The sequence below is a fragment of the Triturus cristatus genome, chromosome 4_1, assembly GCF_964204655.1.
Source record: "Triturus cristatus chromosome 4_1, aTriCri1.1, whole genome shotgun sequence".
Classification (NCBI taxonomy): domain Eukaryota; kingdom Metazoa; phylum Chordata; class Amphibia; order Caudata; family Salamandridae; genus Triturus; species Triturus cristatus.
In genome coordinates this window covers 476,916,302-476,935,618 of record NC_140585.1, presented here as the reverse complement: position 1 = coordinate 476,935,618, position 19,317 = coordinate 476,916,302, and the positions used below count along the sequence as shown (strand labels likewise).

General features: G+C 42.1%; 1 protein-coding gene across 11 annotated transcripts in view; it reads right to left on the bottom strand.

Annotated features, from left to right (window-relative positions):
- The window catches only part of PIK3C2G (phosphatidylinositol-4-phosphate 3-kinase catalytic subunit type 2 gamma), a 2,048,585-nt gene that overhangs the window by 1,186,523 nt on the left and 842,745 nt on the right, over positions 1-19,317 (bottom strand). For all 11 annotated transcript variants that reach the window (XM_085652678.1, XM_085652687.1, XM_085652677.1 and 8 more), the window contains one exon: positions 4,650-4,763. In XM_085652678.1, the coding sequence (XP_085508804.1) occupies positions 4,650-4,763 (114 nt within the window). The remainder of the gene's footprint in view (positions 1-4,649; positions 4,764-19,317) is intronic.

The window sequence follows — 19,317 nt, the reverse complement described above, 5'->3', positions numbered from 1 at the left end:
TCACCTGTGAACCCCTTGGGATGCAAAGAATGGGCCCCACCACCTTCTTACCAGCCCTGCACTGGATCCTTTCCTTTAATGTGGCAGCATTTGTGTAGTTTGAGTAATTTTGATAACTTTATATATACTCACATATTCATTTGAATAGTATCCTGAATTTATTTATAACAATATATGCATCCAATACCATGCATTTAGAAAGTGTATTGAAGTGTTTTGCAACATTGCCTTCATCAAAGGCCTTAAGTATTTGTACTCAAATGTTTAACCTTCAATTTGAAAGTTTGCTTAGTTGCAGTATTTTCTTCTTTCATGCAGGTGCGTGCACATGATCTCATAGTTAGAGAAGGGCACATTGTGTATGACAGATAGTGAGGCTTTCGAGGAGAAATTTTTTCAAGTACGAGAGATGATTAGGAACAAAGTGAGGAACATGATTCATGGAGACTGGAGAAATTCAAGGACGTTCTGATGATCAGACCAAGAGATAGGAATATCAAACAAAATAGCCAAGTTTTACTGCGAGATGTTGGAAAAGTAGTGAGATGTGATGTGGTATTCTTGACTGTTCTGGAAAGTTTCACTAAGTGGTGGCACTTAGTTTTAAGCAGATTCCTTTTTAGAGTCACAGTGGTGCAGACTTCTCTACTATATTTCTGTTGTGTGGCTTTATGCTATACATTACTCCTGGTTTTGGAGAACTTCCGCAGAAGTCTCTGCAATGCTGTCACATTCCTGCTTTACTGGTCCTAAATAGGGTTTACCCCAATTAGTGCTACTTACTTTAGGCTTATCTTAGGAAATTTAGATTTAGATTTACTCACATATAGGCAACACAAGAGAGTCGGAAATCTTATACCAACCATCAAATGATATTCCTTATTTTCTATATTGCTATTACTGAATTCCTTGTATACTTTATGATACTGAGGTTAAACTTTGGCCAATGATTTGATCTGCCGTAGTGCTTCTGTATTTTTACAATATCATCTTAAGACTTGTATGCATCAGTCTGGCTTTGAATTTGTAATAAACATACATTTAATCTCATTTCTTGACTTTTGGGTCTTCACTTTGTAGCCCAATGGGTTACATGTAAACTGAAGTTTGGGATGTTGTTAACTTTTCTTTATTTCTCAGGCATCTTAAAAGGTCCATTGCTGTGAAGTTTGGATATTCGGCTCAGTGTTTTGGCACTAAGAAAGGGTTAGAGCCACTGACACAATGCTCCAGGGTCCCCCTGGTTACATGCACTCGTCTTTTGGTGATCAGGGCTCCCAAACTTTCACCTGGAGGGGCCTCACAGGGGCAGACAACCATCATACTGTGTCTAGCTGCAGCAGCATTTCACAGGCCTAAAGCTGCCTCAGCTTCACATTGGATGGAGCGAAATCCAAGCCGTGATGAGAGGCTGGTCCACAGTGCCATCACCACTCCACTGGCCTTGCCCTCCCCGTGCCAGACATACGGATGACAGCTGAGGGCACCCAGAGACAAGCCTCTCACCTCGCCACTCACTGTTCCATATTACCGCCAACATCCATGTAGGTGCTGCAGCTTTTAGATGAAGACATGCTGCTCACACCAATCTCAGCCCAGAAAAGATCACCAACACTGCAGAACCAGTGTAGGGTGGCGCAAAGGCCCCAAATTCATGAGGGGGGGTTTCCTGAGCAGCCTGGTTGGGCCGCCGATTCTGGAGGGTCTGAGTGGAGGAGAGAAGCACGTGTCCTACTGTTACACCATCTTCAAACCGCCCCCAATGTTTGTGTGTAAGAGCCAGTTATTGCTGCTCTACTTTTAGCAAGAGGTTTTGTAGTAGCAGGTACCTACACTGACCATGCGTGACTACAGTAAACGGGTAGATTTGTACTACAACAGGTTTGCTTGGATTGGCCAGAGGCAATGATACACCGAGCTGGGCCAATAGCAAACGAGGTTGATATCATGACAGGCTATGTTTTAGGAAACTGTAGATAAGTAAATCAGTCAGTCACTTGTGCTTAACAGACAAGGTCATATGAAGGACTGAAATGTCAGAAACGTCTCAGCCTGCACATTGGTATAAATATAGCTCGGTCGCCAAGTTCAATTGCAGTACTTTTAGGACAGGGTAAAATTTAATTCTGTCAGGTTTGACAATAAATGGGATTTTTTTTTCAACAGGCCCCTCCCTTAGATAGGGATGATGGCCGAGGAAGCGTGGCTGAGGAAGTGTCCCGCAGTTAGCATGCCTTCAGATAACCAGAATCTTCTCAGCAGGCCAGTGGCTCAGGAAAGCCTGCTGATTTGCGGGAAATTGGACCAGTGTCAAGTTCGCCCATTAATGATATGGGGAGGTTTCTCAACAAGACTGTACCTCTGAAAGATCATAGGACTGGAGCAAGTGAGCACTGCAAACTGAAATACCTCTAGGCATTTCGGGAAATGTAGTAGAGGGTGTTGGACTGAAATCATTGGAGAGCTTTTGAGCCCTGAAGTATTCCACAAAAATTGATGTTTGCTTCAGTGTCCAGCAGCGGCCATCAGGTTATCAGACGTCATAGGTGCTAAGTGTGTACATCCAACGTCATACATTGAGCCAGAGATTTCACAACAACTCTTTGCCGACTGGGACATTTTAATTTTTTCTTAATTAGTCCTTGAATGGTGCAGAGGCTAACACTGCTATGGCATTGCAATGCCTTTAAATATAGCCACATGACTTTACAATCATAAACATAACAGACCCGAGAATGTGTATATCTGGATGACAGAGGTGGAGACGTCATTGTAATGAAGTGCGGCTTAGTGGCAGTAATAAAGACAACTTTATAAAGGACTTGTCAGAGAGGAGTTATATTTACCGTACACCATTGCAATCATTTTATCAACCTCAAAAGGACAAGCATTGGCATAGCCAATAGGTCTCGCCTTTTGGACCTTATAAGTGTTTAGTCAGAGCTATTGGCTATGCCAGTGTATTTAAGCTATGTTGTAGAGTAGTGTGGCTGTTGTGCAGCATGTTGCAAAGTTATAATAAAAGGCATTATAAGCATTTTTGTTACCTTGTATATAATTATAGCAAAAAACATATAAATCTCCATGTATTGTTAGTATGGTGCAGGTCCGGAAATGGTACTCATTATCCTAAATAAACAGGAATCAAAATGATATATGTCATAGTATCGGGGCATGCAATGCAGCAGTTCAGGGAATAAGAACACGTGAATCATAATACATAGATCATCATAAAATCATGGGCCATAGCGCTCTTGCGCTTCTATTATACCCTTTGCTGTACCCATACGCCAGGTAGACCACAGACGCCTCTGGGCGCCTCCCACACGGACTGTAGTAATTACTGGATCCCAAAATGATGACGCGGGGCCTCCATGGAGGACTCACTAGTCATGTATCCACAAGATCTAGTGCCCCAGGGTATGACCTATAGAAGCATGGCCACAGTGCAGTGGGTGGGTGGGGGGAGGGCACAGACACTGAAAATCCCCGAGGTGGAAGTTAGCCACGTGCAGCTGCCTGCAAGCGCGCACGGCAGCTGCAGGAGTTGCAGGAATAATAGTCGGACTACGTGCGTGGGAGACCTCCTGTGATCTCTCCTAGTTGACTGCTGAAAATACAAGGCCACCTTATGTCTCCCAAAAGGCGAGGTGTGCCACGTACTGCCTTGGGGCCCGCTCTGGGCCAAAAGGAGTTAATTGAAGGTTCACCGCTGTGTCCGCGGGCCAAAATAATAAAGCAGTTGTCTTATTTGCACACTCTAATGTAAATCTCCCTCACGCTGAGGTGTGCATCTACTTAGTATGTTACGAGGTGAGCGCGTAAGTGACAGTTAGGAAGGCCTGCAAATGGATTTCTAGAGACTTTAGTCAAGTAAAATGCAATGTTTCTAACATTACCTGTTTTAAAATATTTATTACAAAATCAATGTTGCCACTGATTTGGGTTTGTAATAAATATTTTAAAAAGTTCAAACATGAACTCTGTTGTTGCTTCCTAAGTAGGAATAGCAAAGATGAAACATAACATTGTATGCCAGCGTTGAGGGCTTTTCCACTGTAAGAACATGTCTAACATTGAAAAAACCTTACAAGTCCTAATTTTAAATACCATGCACCCTGTCCCGTGGGTGTGTAAAGCCAACTTTTAGGGTGGTTTAAAAAGCCGGGGACTTAAATATTGTCCCAGGGAATCCCTGTGGCCCCCGGACAACTTACATTCCTGTTTTTCATTGAATTGAGATAAGATGTGAGTTATGAGGACTCGGTCCAAACAGCACTTTTCACGATCTTGTCATTGCTTTTGGGGACTCATCCACTTTTTTAGCAAGGTTTATGTTCGGATACATATGCCTCAACCTGCAGGCCTTGATATTAATTTTTTTAACATGTATGTTATAACATGTAGGAATTTTTACGCCAGCTTTTTTACAATATTTTTAGCATGTAGAATTAGAGAAAATTTTGTAATGGTTTTATTAATCATGCAAATAAAGAAATGCTCAATCTGTTCAACCAACTTTGTGGTTTTAGGAAATCACATCTGAAGCCAGCAATCCCATTTTTTAAAGACTGACACAAAGTGATACTTAATGATTATTCACATCCCTGAGGTCCAACTGCAATATTTTAACTAAAACGTGTTCTTACCTGTACTGACGCAAGGCGGAGAGCCTCAATGGCATCCCTGATCTCCTTAGTTTCAACAGAGGAAAGCATGTAGCAAATAGTTCTGACTTCTTTGACTACAGTACTCATAGGACACTGTGAAAGGAAAAATATTACCAAATTAAACACACTATGCATTGTATATTTTTCATAGACATTCCAAACTACTTTCCTGCTATGTTGCCTATTTGTGTCAAGATTGTGTGTTTTAGACTTCATTATACTTGAGCATGCTCACTTAGGGAAAGTGGGGTCTCCCAAATGCAAATATATATCATAAAATATTATGGATACTCTTGTGTGTCACTCGATTTGCACAATGTTGACAAGGATCTCATCATGTTTGTGCTTGTTGTCTCTCGCTAAATAATAAATCAAAACAGTGCCCTTACAGCATCTGGTTAATATCACTTGCTTACCTGACCTTGCATCTCTAATCAATTGCCTAGAAAACAACCCCTATTATAGAAGATCTTAACATTGGGGGTCCCAAGCCAGGCTGAAAAATAGATCTAAAAACATAAATCCTAAACTTTCACTTTGAGTGCAACTGCCTACAAAATGTTATTAAAGATTAAATTCAACTTGATAACTCTGGTTTCATTGTTAGCAAGTGCTACACCATTTAGACCTCGGGAATGAGGGTGACAGAAGCACATCTCTAGTCTTTCTGGATGATGAGAAAGCATTTGACAGGATGGACTGGGAATTCATGGAAGACGCCATACAAAAGATTGGCCTGGAGGACAGCTTCCATATTTGGGTATTTGCAGGATATAATGCATCCAAGGCAATAGTGAGACTCAATAATACACTATCACAACAAACAAACATTTGGAGGAGTAGCTGGAAGGGGTTCCCTCTTTTCCCACTTCTATTTGCACTCACATTGAATCACTGATGCCCGGTATCTGGGGGAACAAACTGAATAAAAGGATACAATTGGGATGACATTAATTTAAACTTACTATGTTCACAAAAATATACTACTCTTCCTGAAGGACTCCACCAGCTCTCTACCATCACCAATGAAAGTGCTCCAAGAGTACCAACATATTCAGGGTTAAACATCAATCTGAACAAATCAGCAGGACTGAACATCTCAACTTCCAAAGGCATGATCCAGAATTTAAAGGAAAAGTCTCCCTTCCGAGGGCAGGAATATCCATCAAGTACCTAGGAACTGATTTGACAGGAACAATGGCAAAAAGCAAAGAAATGAACCTGCAAAAACTAACAGGAGCAGCAAAGTTAGAATTTGGGAACTGGAAGAACAAGTTGCATATAAATAGGGATGAAAAAGCAGAATTGCTATGGCAGGGCAAAAAGATCAGGGCAGAATTCCCCAAATGTTTTGCCTTCCTTCTCCAATTTTCCTGATCTTGTTTTTGCTGGCCTTGGGACTCTGCACACTTTACTACTGCTAACCAGTGTTAAAGGGCAGGCACTCACTCTTTAAAACCTGGTAACTTTGGTTTATTGCCAATTGGCAAATGTAATTTACTTATAGGTCCCTATTAATGTAGTGTTACATATACCCAGGGCCTGCAAATTAAACGTTACGAGTGGGCCTGCAGGACTCCCTCTGCCACCCACATAACTAACCATTTTAAGATGTCTCTGACCTGCCTTTGCATCCTTTAGGGCACAATTCTCAAACTTTCATTTCAAAGTTTTGCCAGGCCCAAACCTTTCTTTTTAATACATATAAGACACCCATAGGGTAGTCCCTAAAGATCCTACAGGGCAGGGTGCAATGTATTTAAAAAGTAGGACATGTAATGTTAAGTTTTAAATGTCCTGGTAGTGAAAATCTCTTACATTTGTTTTTCACTACTGCAAGGCCTACCTCTCCCATTGGATAACATTGGTGTTACCTTATTACATTTAATAAGCTGTAATTTCCAAATGGGAGCAGGTTAGCAGTTCAGGGTATGTGTATTTGGAACTGTAATGAAAAATCTTCTATCATGATAAAGTTGAATTTTAAATTACAATTTTGAAAATTCCACTTGTAGAAAGTTGTAATTGTTCTGCTTCAGCTATTAAGTGCTTGTCGCCTGTAAGGCAAGGTCTGGTGGCTTAGTGGACTAATGCGTACACTGTAGGGGCCTGTGTTTGACCCCATGGTCACAGATTCAAATCCAGGTGGCTCCACTCAGACTTTCATCCTTCTGAGGTCTATAAAATGAGTACCATTGAGTTGGTTAACAATAAACATCTGTTATGCAGTACCAAGGCCTCCTCCTGGGTGAACGCATTCTTTACAAATACACATGTTATGTTTTGGAAGCCTTTCCCTGGGTTACTTGACTGAATATAGCCGACAGTTGTGCTTTGTGTAATCCTCCTCGACAGCCACACACAACGGAGGTCTTAGGTATGCTTGGATGGGACACCACTGGCAGGATGGGAGGATGAAGCTGGGCCCAGTCCTACTTACACTTGAATAGGCTATGTCCTGCCTCTACATAAAAGGCTGCACCCAGTTGGCTAAAAACTCTGTGGAATTCCGCTACGCTCATGCTCCGCTCCACACCACACCCTGCTGCCACCCACCCGAGGCAGCCGCAGACTTACCTGGTCACACCGGTGCTTCAGCGCCCTGCCCGGGCTGTGCTCCTGGCTGTCTCCTCTCTCCACTCCAGGCTCGTCTGACTCACCTATGCTCAACGTCACTCTTAGGAGGACTGTTCATGCACATCCATGCGCAGTCTTCCCAAGAGTTGTGGAAGTGCACGCATGCGCATCTTCCCAAGAGTGACGTAGAGTGTCTGGGAAGTTGGACAAACCTGGAGTGGAGAGAATTGGTGACTGAAAGGAGGAGAGGACAGCCCAGGCAGGGCAAGGAATCACCAGCATGGCCAGGTAAGCCAGAAAGCAGGTGGGTGGCAGGGCAAACTCCGCTGCACCACGGAGTTGGAGTTTCTTGCTAAAATTTGCGTTCCCAGCAGAGCGTGGAGTTGGCAAAACTCTGCATACTTCGCTGGCGTAGCAGAGTATTGTGCCCGGGGCTAGTTGAGTGCTGATGATTTTATAATTAAACCTTGCATCACTGTAATGTAATCAGCTAAAAACTTACTCGGGTTTTTTTGTTTTATATGAAGAATCAGATAATGCGAAAGAACCATAAATGGCTAGACAATAGGTTTATGCATGATCGAGTACATACAGTGTATAGAAAGAAAACATATTCAACACACTTTATGAATATTGTTCACAAACGAAATCCTTTCAGTAAACTGATCTGGGTTGTATCTTGCTTTTTTAATAACCATACAAGAAAGTGAAGACGGCAGAAGAAAATGAGAGGGTAAGAAATTGAGTTAATTGTAGTAATGCAATAGATGATCTTTCAGATATAGAAGGAAGAAACAGTGTGATTATACTAATTGAAGTGACACACATTGACTTGATAAACAGGATGGCTGATGTACAGGATGCTCCTCAGGGCTGGGAAAGATCAATGACTTTTGAGGTGCCTATCTATTGAGAATTCTTTGACATGGACCATTCATCTTGGCTAGGAGACTGAAATGTGGACACCAAAAATAAAAAATTGAACTGAGCCTTGGATCCAGAGAGGACTTGGCAGATTCTGACCTCTTGTCTAAAGTGGAGTGGCTGTGAATTATCTCTCTCACAAAAGGAGACTGACCACACCATCTTCTGAGCTGGGAGAACTAAGCAATGCTCCAAGGGTGAAGAAGAGTGATAAGTGAGTTGTGATATTGTCCTAACCATTCAGTTTGTTCTCTGAACTTGTGAGCAGCAGACCTGGCAAGATGTGGGTGATGACATGGGCCCAGCAAATTTGTTCAGCAGTGAAGTGATCCTGAATAGATGGACCTCAGCAGTGGCTGTATTGGATAGCTACAGTGCCACTGAGTGGGAAAAAGTAGCCAAACCACACTTAGTAGTGAAGTTCACAGAATATAGACACAAGCCGATCCTCACTCTAAAAAAGGACCCGCTCTCATAGAAAAGAATACGAGGTAAGTCATGCTAAATATGAACTCCTTTTATATACTTAAGAAGATCTTGAGTATATGCTCTTCTAACTTCTGAATGATATTTAAAGTGTGATATGTTAGAAAAGATACCACACTAGTCTAATGCTGCTGGATTACGTCTTATTTTATTAGTAGAATAGCAGATTTTGTGTCTGAAATTTGATTGGTGTTCCTTTTGCGACCTCAATAAAACAAACAAAGCTGAATTGCCTGTTAAAATCTGATCCTAAATTGCAAAAAGATAAATTCACCCAAATGCAACCAAAACTTTCAATCACACGTTGATGCAAGAGTACCCTGGAGCTCTCACTGCAGACCTGAGAAATGGTAGCTTAAAAATGGACCTCATTATTTTTCTCTCATAATGCCTCCAAAATGGAATAGGTCTTTGGCAGCATTTTGAAAATCTCTCTTAAATTTAAAATGTTGTTTCATACTAAATGATCCACCTTTCTGTGATCTCCCCTACATTTTTATCATCATTTTTAATAATAGAAAAGTTGCAATCCAGGTCTAGTATGAAAACCAAAATATACTTGAATGCCACTTCACAACACGGAGCAACTCCATCAGTACCAGATAGGGGCAAACCTTAGCCAACCTTCTTCTGATGCTAATGGAGAGCATGCTCTTATCTTGTTATCTTGAACAATAAGGAGCCTGTTTCTGTGTGACCCCATATTAAACACATTTTCTCTCACTCTTTGCAGAACATGACTCAACTTCCTAATAATCCTTCTTAAAACAACTCATATTGTGATCTCAAAAATCTGGAGCCTATGGATGTATTACCTTCCTCCTGTTCTTCGAGTACAACACCTACTTCACTTTCCTTTGAGACCCCTGTCTCTGGTGCTCCAAAAGCAGCACATTGTTTTTTGTTCTTTAAGGCAAACTATAACTTTTATTAAATCCTAAAGCTTTACCATTAACTTTTGTAGAACACCTCCTCACTCTGTCATGCTTCCATGGTTCGCCTTCTCAATGTGACTGTTTGCATGAGCACTTTAGATAAGTTCCATAATGTAAACAAATATATTCCCACCTACCCACACAGTTCATCCAATAGCCACATTCTTACCTATCCCATTAATGTGAGACACAAGTAAACACGTATCTCCTCTGTGCTTGATGGCATCCACTCTCTCATATTTCTAATAGTATACCTAGCCATTCCTATTTAGTACCTTTGTTTGAGACTTCATCTCTCAGTAATTTATCCAATCCCATGAATGCGTTCTTCAGTAAATTAGACTCAGCTTCTAAAAACTCTCAACCTTTTTTGTGAATATCTCCAACAAATCTGATTCCTGGTATCCCAAGGCATTCATAATACACACTACAAGACCTGGAGATATCAAGCACTATATCAAAATACATGGGATTGGAAGAGGGGCAATATAAACAATTATTATACCCTCAAAAGTAGTTCATATCATGAACTATCAATACCAACCCAAGTGCTTCAAAATTTAACATTTAAAACAGCCCGACATGTGCAAAACATTCCAACAGAAACATAAACCAGAAAAAATGTGTGGAGAATGAGAAAGCATCTCACGTGCGCAACACCAGAGGAGCTGCTGGCTGGTACTCGCCAGTGTGCTCACGAGTTTCTCATGAAAATAATGTGAAAAGGAAATGTGTAAGGAGTTGTTTGAAAAAAATTCACCAAGGGAGGTATATTAGGCAGCCCAAAAACCAATCGGAAAGAAAAAGATTCTTAGAAAAAAGACCCGTGTGGTCTTACAGATAAGATTAGGTATGACCCACGTCTATATTTTGACCCGTTTTATTCCACTCTGTGAGTCACCCCAAGGTTAAAAACACGGTCATGTTCAATAACCACATTTATGAATGGCCAACATGTTTCATTGCCTACTTAACTTTGCGGCAAATTCATCAGGGCGTCATGGGACTGCAATCACTCCCTGGGATAAATCTGTTGAGAAACAGAAATCGCTGCGTATATGCAGAGAACATAAAAACACATGTCAGGTTGACAGCAACACGAAGGAACCACATTGTACCCCCCTTCAAGCCAACACGACACACCAATTCACAGGGGACATTACCTCGTGAAAGCCAAGGGCCCATGTACCAGCTCTCACGAAGTCAATGTATTAAATGAGCACTGTCAGTTGCTCTATTGGTCCTAATGCCCACACACATCCGTTATTTCGTGGTACTTAGACCGTCATCTGTCGAGACAAATCAAATGCTTAAGGAGGTGCCCATATGTCAAAGCTCATGCAAACTTGCTAGTGACACTGAGTCTTGTCTTAGATTAAAACCTATCAATGCCCAGTGCTCTATTCATAAAAGATAGTTGGCAAGCATCTATTTCACCCCACCATCCTAGTTATCCCAGTTAGCTCGTAATTAATAGTGCTCTCTCACTATCATTACACACTAATGGTTCGCATACTCTCTGTCATAAAATTTCCAATGCGCCTCTGCTTTTATAAAAAGATTTGCCAGGGGTCGCCGTGTTGTTGGGAAACTCTCTTTACCGAAGTTCGCCCTGGTTGTCCCAGTTAACTCAACATATTCCTGCTGCCTTGCTGTAGCCGCGTGTTGTCACCCCGCATACAGTATTAATGCTAACCAGCCCAGACTCACCGTACGGTTGACGAGCTCACTCCGTAACTCATTCCCGGAACAATCCGGGGATTGCGCGGCCGAGGTTTAAGCCGGCGGCTCAACAATAATACTTCCGGGTTAGGGCTGGTAACCCGGATCATTACGTGGAAGGCAAGGAGGCGTCCATCAAGGCGGCCATCTTGTAGTGGCCAGAATTCAGACTAAATGCATCAGCAGTGCATTAGTCTTTCACCCAGGCAAAGGAAACGGCATTCGGAATAGAATTCTTTTTAAAATAGAATTCTTTTTAAATTCTCTTTTTAAAAAAACTTATACCAAGGAATTGGATGTGGGAAATGGAAAATTTTCAATTATTTTACCAAACAATAATCACTGATGAATATCATAGTCCCAAAAGCTATGTCAAGAATATGTCAAGACACATGGGGACAGATGTTTTAAAGGAAGCGGGCACACAGTGCATACAAGGAGTGTATACACCAAACTGCAGGACCTCCATAAGTGACCCCAGTTTTCATCGTCTGGAAATCTTATTCCACTCTATTTGATCATTCAGGCCAAGTTGGTCGACCTTTTCGGAATAAATCCAGCGAGCTTCCTTCACTGCAAGCATATTCTCAATTTGATTCACATTGCCCATCACTCTTTCCAACACCAACCATTTAACAGCCTTATAGTTGTGCTGGTGGTCCTTATAATGTTGAACCAATTTCGTGGTTAATTTGCCGTTCTTGATGGTACTGAGGTGCTCTTGTATCCTCACCTTGATTTTTCTTGTGGTGAGGCCAATATAGTGAAGCCCACATGGGCAAGTAAGCCTGTAAATCGTATTTGATGAATTGCAATTACTGAACTTGTTTAAGTGCCAAGTCCGTCCATCCTGCAACTGAACACTAGTTGTCTTTTCAGTTAGTTCACAGACAGAGCAGCCTCCACACGGGTAATGTCCCGGGGGAATGGAAGTATTGGTCACTTGTGATTGAGGCCTTGTGTGGACGAGCCTATCTTTAAAGTTCTGAGCTCTTCTGAAAGCAAACCGAGGTGCGGGCATTTTGTAGTCGCTGGTGGATAATAAGGACCAATGCTTTCTAATGGCCTGACGAATTTTCGTCGCAAGAGGGTCAAAGGTAAGCACTATGGGTAGACAATCAGAGCTCTCCCTCGAATTCCTTTCCAACAGTGCTTCACGTGGGGTGTTATGTGCCCTCTTGCGAGCTCTGTTGACAATTTTTCTTGGATATGCCCTCTGTACCAGTTTCTCAGTGAGGGCTTCAGACTGTTTCAAAAAGTCAACAGTCGAGGAACAGTTTCTGCGATAGCGCAGAAACTGTCCAACTGGCAGATTATCCCTCAGCGCTCTCGGATGGAAAGATTGGTAATGCAAGAGGGAATTTTTGTTGGTAGGTTTCTGATGAACAGTAGAAGTTAACCTGTCGCCAGTCACAGTGATGTCCAAATCTAGGTATGTTACCTTCTCGGTGCTAATGCTCCATGTGAACTTCAAACATCTGTCCCGAGTATTGAGCCATTCCAGGAACTCACAAAGATGGCTACGTGTACCAGTCCATATACAAAGGACATCATCAATATACCGCTTCCAGAGGCTGATGTGCCCCTGGAAGGGATTAGATGGATGGTATAGATGATGCTCTTCGAACTGGCCCACGTAGATGCAGGCCAGACTCGGTGCGAAGGTAGCACCCATAGAAGTCCCAGATATTTGTAGGAACATATCATCCTTATAGGCAAAGTAATTCCGAGTGAGTGCTACCTCTATGCATTGCATAACAAAGGTTTGGGGGGTGTCATAAAACCACTCCTGACTTTCAAGGGCACGTGCTGCTGCCACAAGCGTTGCGTCTTGAGGGATACTTGTATATAACGATTCAATATCGATAGTAACGAGTATCTGTTGCAATTCATCAAACCTTAAATCTTGGATGGTATTCAAGATGTCAGTGGTATCCTGGACATATGACAGTTGTTTGACTACCGACTCCCTAAGGAAGAAGTCAGCAAATTGAGACAATGGTTCCAGTACAGAGGAGATCCCCGACACTATCGGGCGTCCTGGGGGGGGCCGTTGTGCCTTATGGATTTTCGGCAAGATGTAAAATGCCGGAATCCTGGGTTTGATGTTAACTAGGAAGTCAGCTTCCTTGGTGGTAATCCAGTTTCTTTCTCTCGCATGTCCCACCATAGTGGTGATGGTATTCAACAGTTCAACGGTGGGGTCCCTAATCAACGGTTGATAGTTTTTTCTATCATCCAGGAGCCTCCGGACCTCTCTCTCATAGTCAACAGTATTCATAAGGACGATAGCCCCACCCTTATCGGCCGATTTAATCGTAAGGGCTGAATTTTTTTGCAACGATGTCAATGCATGCCAGTCGTTCTTGGTCATGTTGCTGAATACATTTCTTTGTTCTGTCTCCTCAAGCAACCTAATCTCATCAAGAACCTTTCTTTCGAAGGCAAGAACTTCAGGGCCTACTGTGTGACTGGGGGGGCAAAAATGAGAGGGTCGGTGTAAATTAGTGGTAAACAGTGATGGAGGTTCTGAGTCCTTCAGTGCGAAAAACTTTTTTAATTTGATCTTCCTCATTGCCTCATGTACTTCCATTCTACATTTGAAAGGGTCATGTCGGGGAGTTGGAACATACCCCAAACCTTTATTGAGCACTCTCAGTTCATCAATCGAAAGTTGGTAGTCGGACAAATTAACCACAATATTGTTTACGTGGGCATTCTGCCCCTGCTCCTGGTTACGCGGGGGGAGAATGACTGCCATGTCTGGGACTGATTCTGACGTCCTCGACCTCGACCTCTCGTCCCTCCCCCTCTGTTTCCTCTCTGGCTCTGGACTAAAAAAGAGCGTAAAAGACCACCCAGGTCCTGATTGGATTGAACCTGTGGGTTAAATCTCACTCCCCTTTGTTCCAGACCTGATGTCCCCTCTTCTTCCTCACTCGAGGTATTGTCAAATGTCCAGTTCTGGGGAGTGCGCCTAGCTTGTACTCGGCCTCCCCTCTGGGACCTGTTCTGTGGTGCCTGATCACTATCCTGCTGATAGTACTTATCCTCTGTGTACGGAAATGCCCACTCGTGTGAATATCTTTCTAGATTTCTCTTCAACCCCTTGATCTTCTGATTGATCATGTAGTTTCTATATTCACTAAGATCCTCTTGAATTCTCTGCAGCTGTTCCTTAGCGTCTGTAATACTAGAGTCTGATTTTATACTCTCCTCTAATTCTAGGATCTCTTTTAGGAGTTCCTCGCTCAAACGTTTGGCTGTCTGAATAATCAGAATCAGCCAATCTCTGGTGCATTTATTCGCGATGAAACTCCAGTCGATCCTGAATTGTTTATCCTCTAAAAAGATCCTAGGTTCAATCCTCACCAACAGACTGGAAGGGGCTGCACCAGCTCGATAATATTCAGTCATCAATGCCCCATGTAAAGCAACTCTCACTTGCTTCTTTTTAGTAAAACTCAATTTCTCCCATTCTTCCCGTATAGAGCCCGTATTGGAAAGACCGGAGTCTGGAAGAAGTGAGGGGCCTGAAAGGATCGCAGCGATTTGGTCATCCGTAAAGGCTAGGCAATTCTTGTCCATCTCAAAGAGGAAACAAAGAGGGGCCTGATAGTTTGTCTCAACAGATGCAAAGTCGAGCGCACTGGAAGTGTCTATAGTAATGTAGGCAGGGGATTCTAGTGGAACCTTCAGTTATCTGTTATAGAACTGTGTAGTTAAAAACTCTCACGGCTGAGCCGCCGTACTCTGTTTTTACTCAAAAAAGGAGTTTAAGAGGGACAAATCAACCAGGCCACCCTCCACTCAATCAATAATACACACTACAAGACCTGGAGATATCAAGCACTATATCAAAATACATGGGATTGGAAGAGGGGCAATATAAACAATTATTATACCCTCAAAAGTAGTTCATATCATGAACTATCAATACCAACCCAAGTGCTTCAAAATTTAACATTTAAAGCAGCCCGACATGTGCAAAACATTCCAACAGAAACATAAACCAGAAAAAATGTGTGGAGAATGAGAAAGCATCTCACGTGCGCAACACCAGAGGAGCTGCTGGCTGGTACTCGCCAGTGTGCTCACGAGTTTCTCATGAAAATAATGTGAAAAGGAAATGTGTAAGGAGTTGTATGAAAAAAATTCACCAAGGGAGGTATATTAGGCAGCCCAAAAACCAATCGGAAAGAAAAAGATTCTTAGAAAAAAGACCCGTGTGGTCTTACAGATAAGATTAGGTATGACCCACGTCTATATTTTGACCCGTTTTATTCCACTCTGTGAGTCACCCCAAGGTTAAAAACACGGTCATGTTCAATAACCACATTTATGAATGGCCAACATGTTTCATTGCCTACTTAACTTTGCGGCAAATTCATCAGGGCGTCATGGGACTGCAATCACTCCCTGGGATAAATCTGTTGAGAAACAGAAATCGCTGCGTATATGCAGAGAACATAAAAACACATGTCAGGTTGACAGCAACACGAAGGAACCACATTGTACCCCCCTTCAAGCCAACACGACACACCAATTCACAGGGGACATTACCTCGTGAAAGCCAAGGGCCCATGTACCAGCTCTCACGAAGTCAATGTATTAAATGAGCACTGTCAGTTGCTCTATTGGTCCTAATGCCCACACACATCCGTTATTTCGTGGTACTTAGACCGTCATCTGTCGAGACAAATCAAATGCTTAAGGAGGTGCCCATATGTCAAAGCTCATGCAAACTTGCTAGTGACACTGAGTCTTGTCTTAGATTAAAACCTATCAATGCCCAGTGCTCTATTCATAAAAGATAGTTGGCAAGCATCTATTTCACCCCACCATCCTAGTTATCCCAGTTAGCTCGTAATTAATAGTGCTCTCTCACTATCATTACACACTAATGGTTCGCATACTCTCTGTCATAAAATTTCCAATGCGCCTCTGCTTTTATAAAAAGATTTGCCAGGGGTCGCCGTGTTGTTGGGAAACTCTCTTTACCGAAGTTCGCCCTGGTTGTCCCAGTTAACTCAACATATTCCTGCTGCCTTGCTGTAGCCGCGTGTTGTCACCCCGCATACAGTATTAATGCTAACCAGCCCAGACTCACCGTACGGTTGACGAGCTCACTCCGTAACTCATTCCCGGAACAATCCGGGGATTGCGCGGCCGAGGTTTAAGCCGGCGGCTCAACAATAATACTTCCGGGTTAGGGCTGGTAACCCGGATCATTACGTGGAAGGCAAGGAGGCGTCCATCAAGGCGGCCATCTTGTAGTGGCCAGAATTCAGACTAAATGCATCAGCAGTGCATTAGTCTTTCACCCAGGCAAAGGAAACGGCATTCGGAATAGAATTCTTTTTAAAATAGAATTCTTTTTAAATTCTCTTTTTAAAAAAACTTATACCAAGGAATTGGATGTGGGAAATGGAAAATTTTCAATTATTTTACCAAACAATAATCACTGATGAATATCATAGTCCCAAAAGCTATGTCAAGAATATGTCAAGACACATGAGGACAGATGTTTTAAAGGAAGCGGGCACACAGTGCATACAAGGAGTGTATACACCAAACTGCAGGACCTCCATAAGTGACCCCAGTTTTCATCGTCTGGAAATCTTATTCCACTCTATTTGATCATTCAGGCCAAGTTGGTCGACCTTTTCGGAATAAATCCAGCGAGCTTCCTTCACTGCAAGCATATTCTCAATTTGATTCACATTGCCCATCACTCTTTCCAACACCAACCATTTAACAGCCTTATAGTTGTGCTGGTGGTCCTTATAATGTTGAACCAATTTCGTGGTTAATTTGCCGTTCTTGATGGTACTGAGGTGCTCTTGTATCCTCACCTTGATTTTTCTTGTGGTGAGGCCAATATAGTGAAGCCCACATGGGCAAGTAAGCCTGTAAATCGTATTTGATGAATTGCAATTACTGAACTTGTTTAAGTGCCAAGTCCGTCCATCCTGCAACTGAACACTAGTTGTCTTTTCAGTTAGTTCACAGACAGAGCAGCCTCCACACGGGTAATGTCCCGGGGGAATGGAAGTATTGGTCACTTGTGATTGAGGCCTTGTGTGGACGAGCCTATCTTTAAAGTTCTGAGCTCTTCTGAAAGCAAACCGAGGTGCGGGCATTTTGTAGTCGCTGGTGGATAATAAGGACCAATGCTTTCTAATGGCCTGACGAATTTTCGTCGCAAGAGGGTCAAAGGTAAGCACTATGGGTAGACATCGGGCATGAATCTTTCTTGCCCTAGAACATACAAGTCACCATGTCCTCAGATCTGTACTTCCACTTCAACTGGGAAGATGGAGTGATTGGTAGATAAGATAACAGTAGCTCATAGATGCAGGCATTGCTGAGAAGTGCAGTTGCATTAAATGTGAATACTGGCCCTTAAATAATGCCGGGTCTCTCAAAGAAATTGCTAATCACCAATTTCGATTAAATCCTTATTCCGATAAGCCCTCTTGCATCCATAGCTCTCTTCCCAAAAGAAGATCTGAACCTAAACATATTTTTGACATCTCACTCAATTCTTGTACTTATGAGCACACCTCATCATCCACATTATTTACTGTAGCTGCAATAGTTGCCATGAACCCAGATCTTAAGATGTGGACCAAGACAGGGTTTAATGAAGCCTCACAAACAGTCATGGACCTACACCTGACACTCGACTACCTATGTTACGTCTTGATAGTGAGGGTAGGATTAGGGTTGCTTTGGTCTAACGTAAGTTCTTACATGCAGACTTGCAGCTTCAGATTCCCTCTTATTTTTCAATGTCTACAGTCAATTTTACATTTATTTCTGCTTAATCTTCCAGAAGGTATACTGTCCACCATCCATCAAGTGAGTACAATTTCTTTGCTGAACACTTCATGTATCATTTGATCTCGCAAGTTAATATTCTACAACAACTACATTCATGCTGGAGACTTAAACTGCAACGGGGAAATCTTGAAGACAATTCATCCTCGTCTATGCTTCCTACTTGCATGAGAATGGCTTTATTCACTGCAATCTGAAAATGACATTTGAAAGGGGCCCCTTTTAATGTAACAAACGTTAAAGAGGACATCATATCATTCAAGGACTACACTAAATAAGCCTAATTTACAAGATAATATTTTATCCTCAATGAAACAGTTTTGTTACAACACTGTGAAGCATCCTGATGCTCTAGAACCTTCATAAAACACTCAATGCACATTAACTAAGTAATACAATTTTGCTTGACTATGTTTATGCACCTTACATCTATTCAATAGCTTCAATGACTGACCCAAAAATGCTATCTAGGAAATGGGAGAACTATCAAACAAAGAATCAATAAATTCAACTAGGAGAAAGTTGAAGCATTGCTTACAATTATCTAAAGCTTTCAGGACAGTATTATCAGAACTGGACTTCACATTTTTTCCATAATTTATATTAGCCTTTCAATAGCAGAATTTTCTCATATTGCATTGTCTTATGATTAGATTACATAGGATAAATATTGTTTCCATACCAGTTGCAGATCATGCTTTAGTTACTACAGAATTCTTTTGTGCTGTCAATAAGAGTTCTTTCATTTCATTATTGGGGCTTAAATATATGACTGTTCTACAATGAGCATATGCTTCAGTAAATTGCTGAGAACTCAATTTTCAGATGTCAGTACAGGTATTGTATTCTCATCTTCAATATAAATTGAGCTGTTAATATGGATATCAATGTTTTTGTCAACAGAAGTGAACTACTGTCCTTGTTAACAGAATCACTCATGCTGAACTCAACCTCTACCTCTGCATGCAAATATGTAGCCAGGCAGGCCCTGCAACATAGACCTAGGATTACTGATTGGTGGGTCACAGGTGGGAGGGTGCATAACTGCTAGGCAAGCACGCAGACTGGAAACTCATGATCAATTCCACAGAAAGATGCAGTGAGATTACCATAGTCAGGTGAGATTGACTCAATAAAGCACACATCGCTGGTAGGGGAAC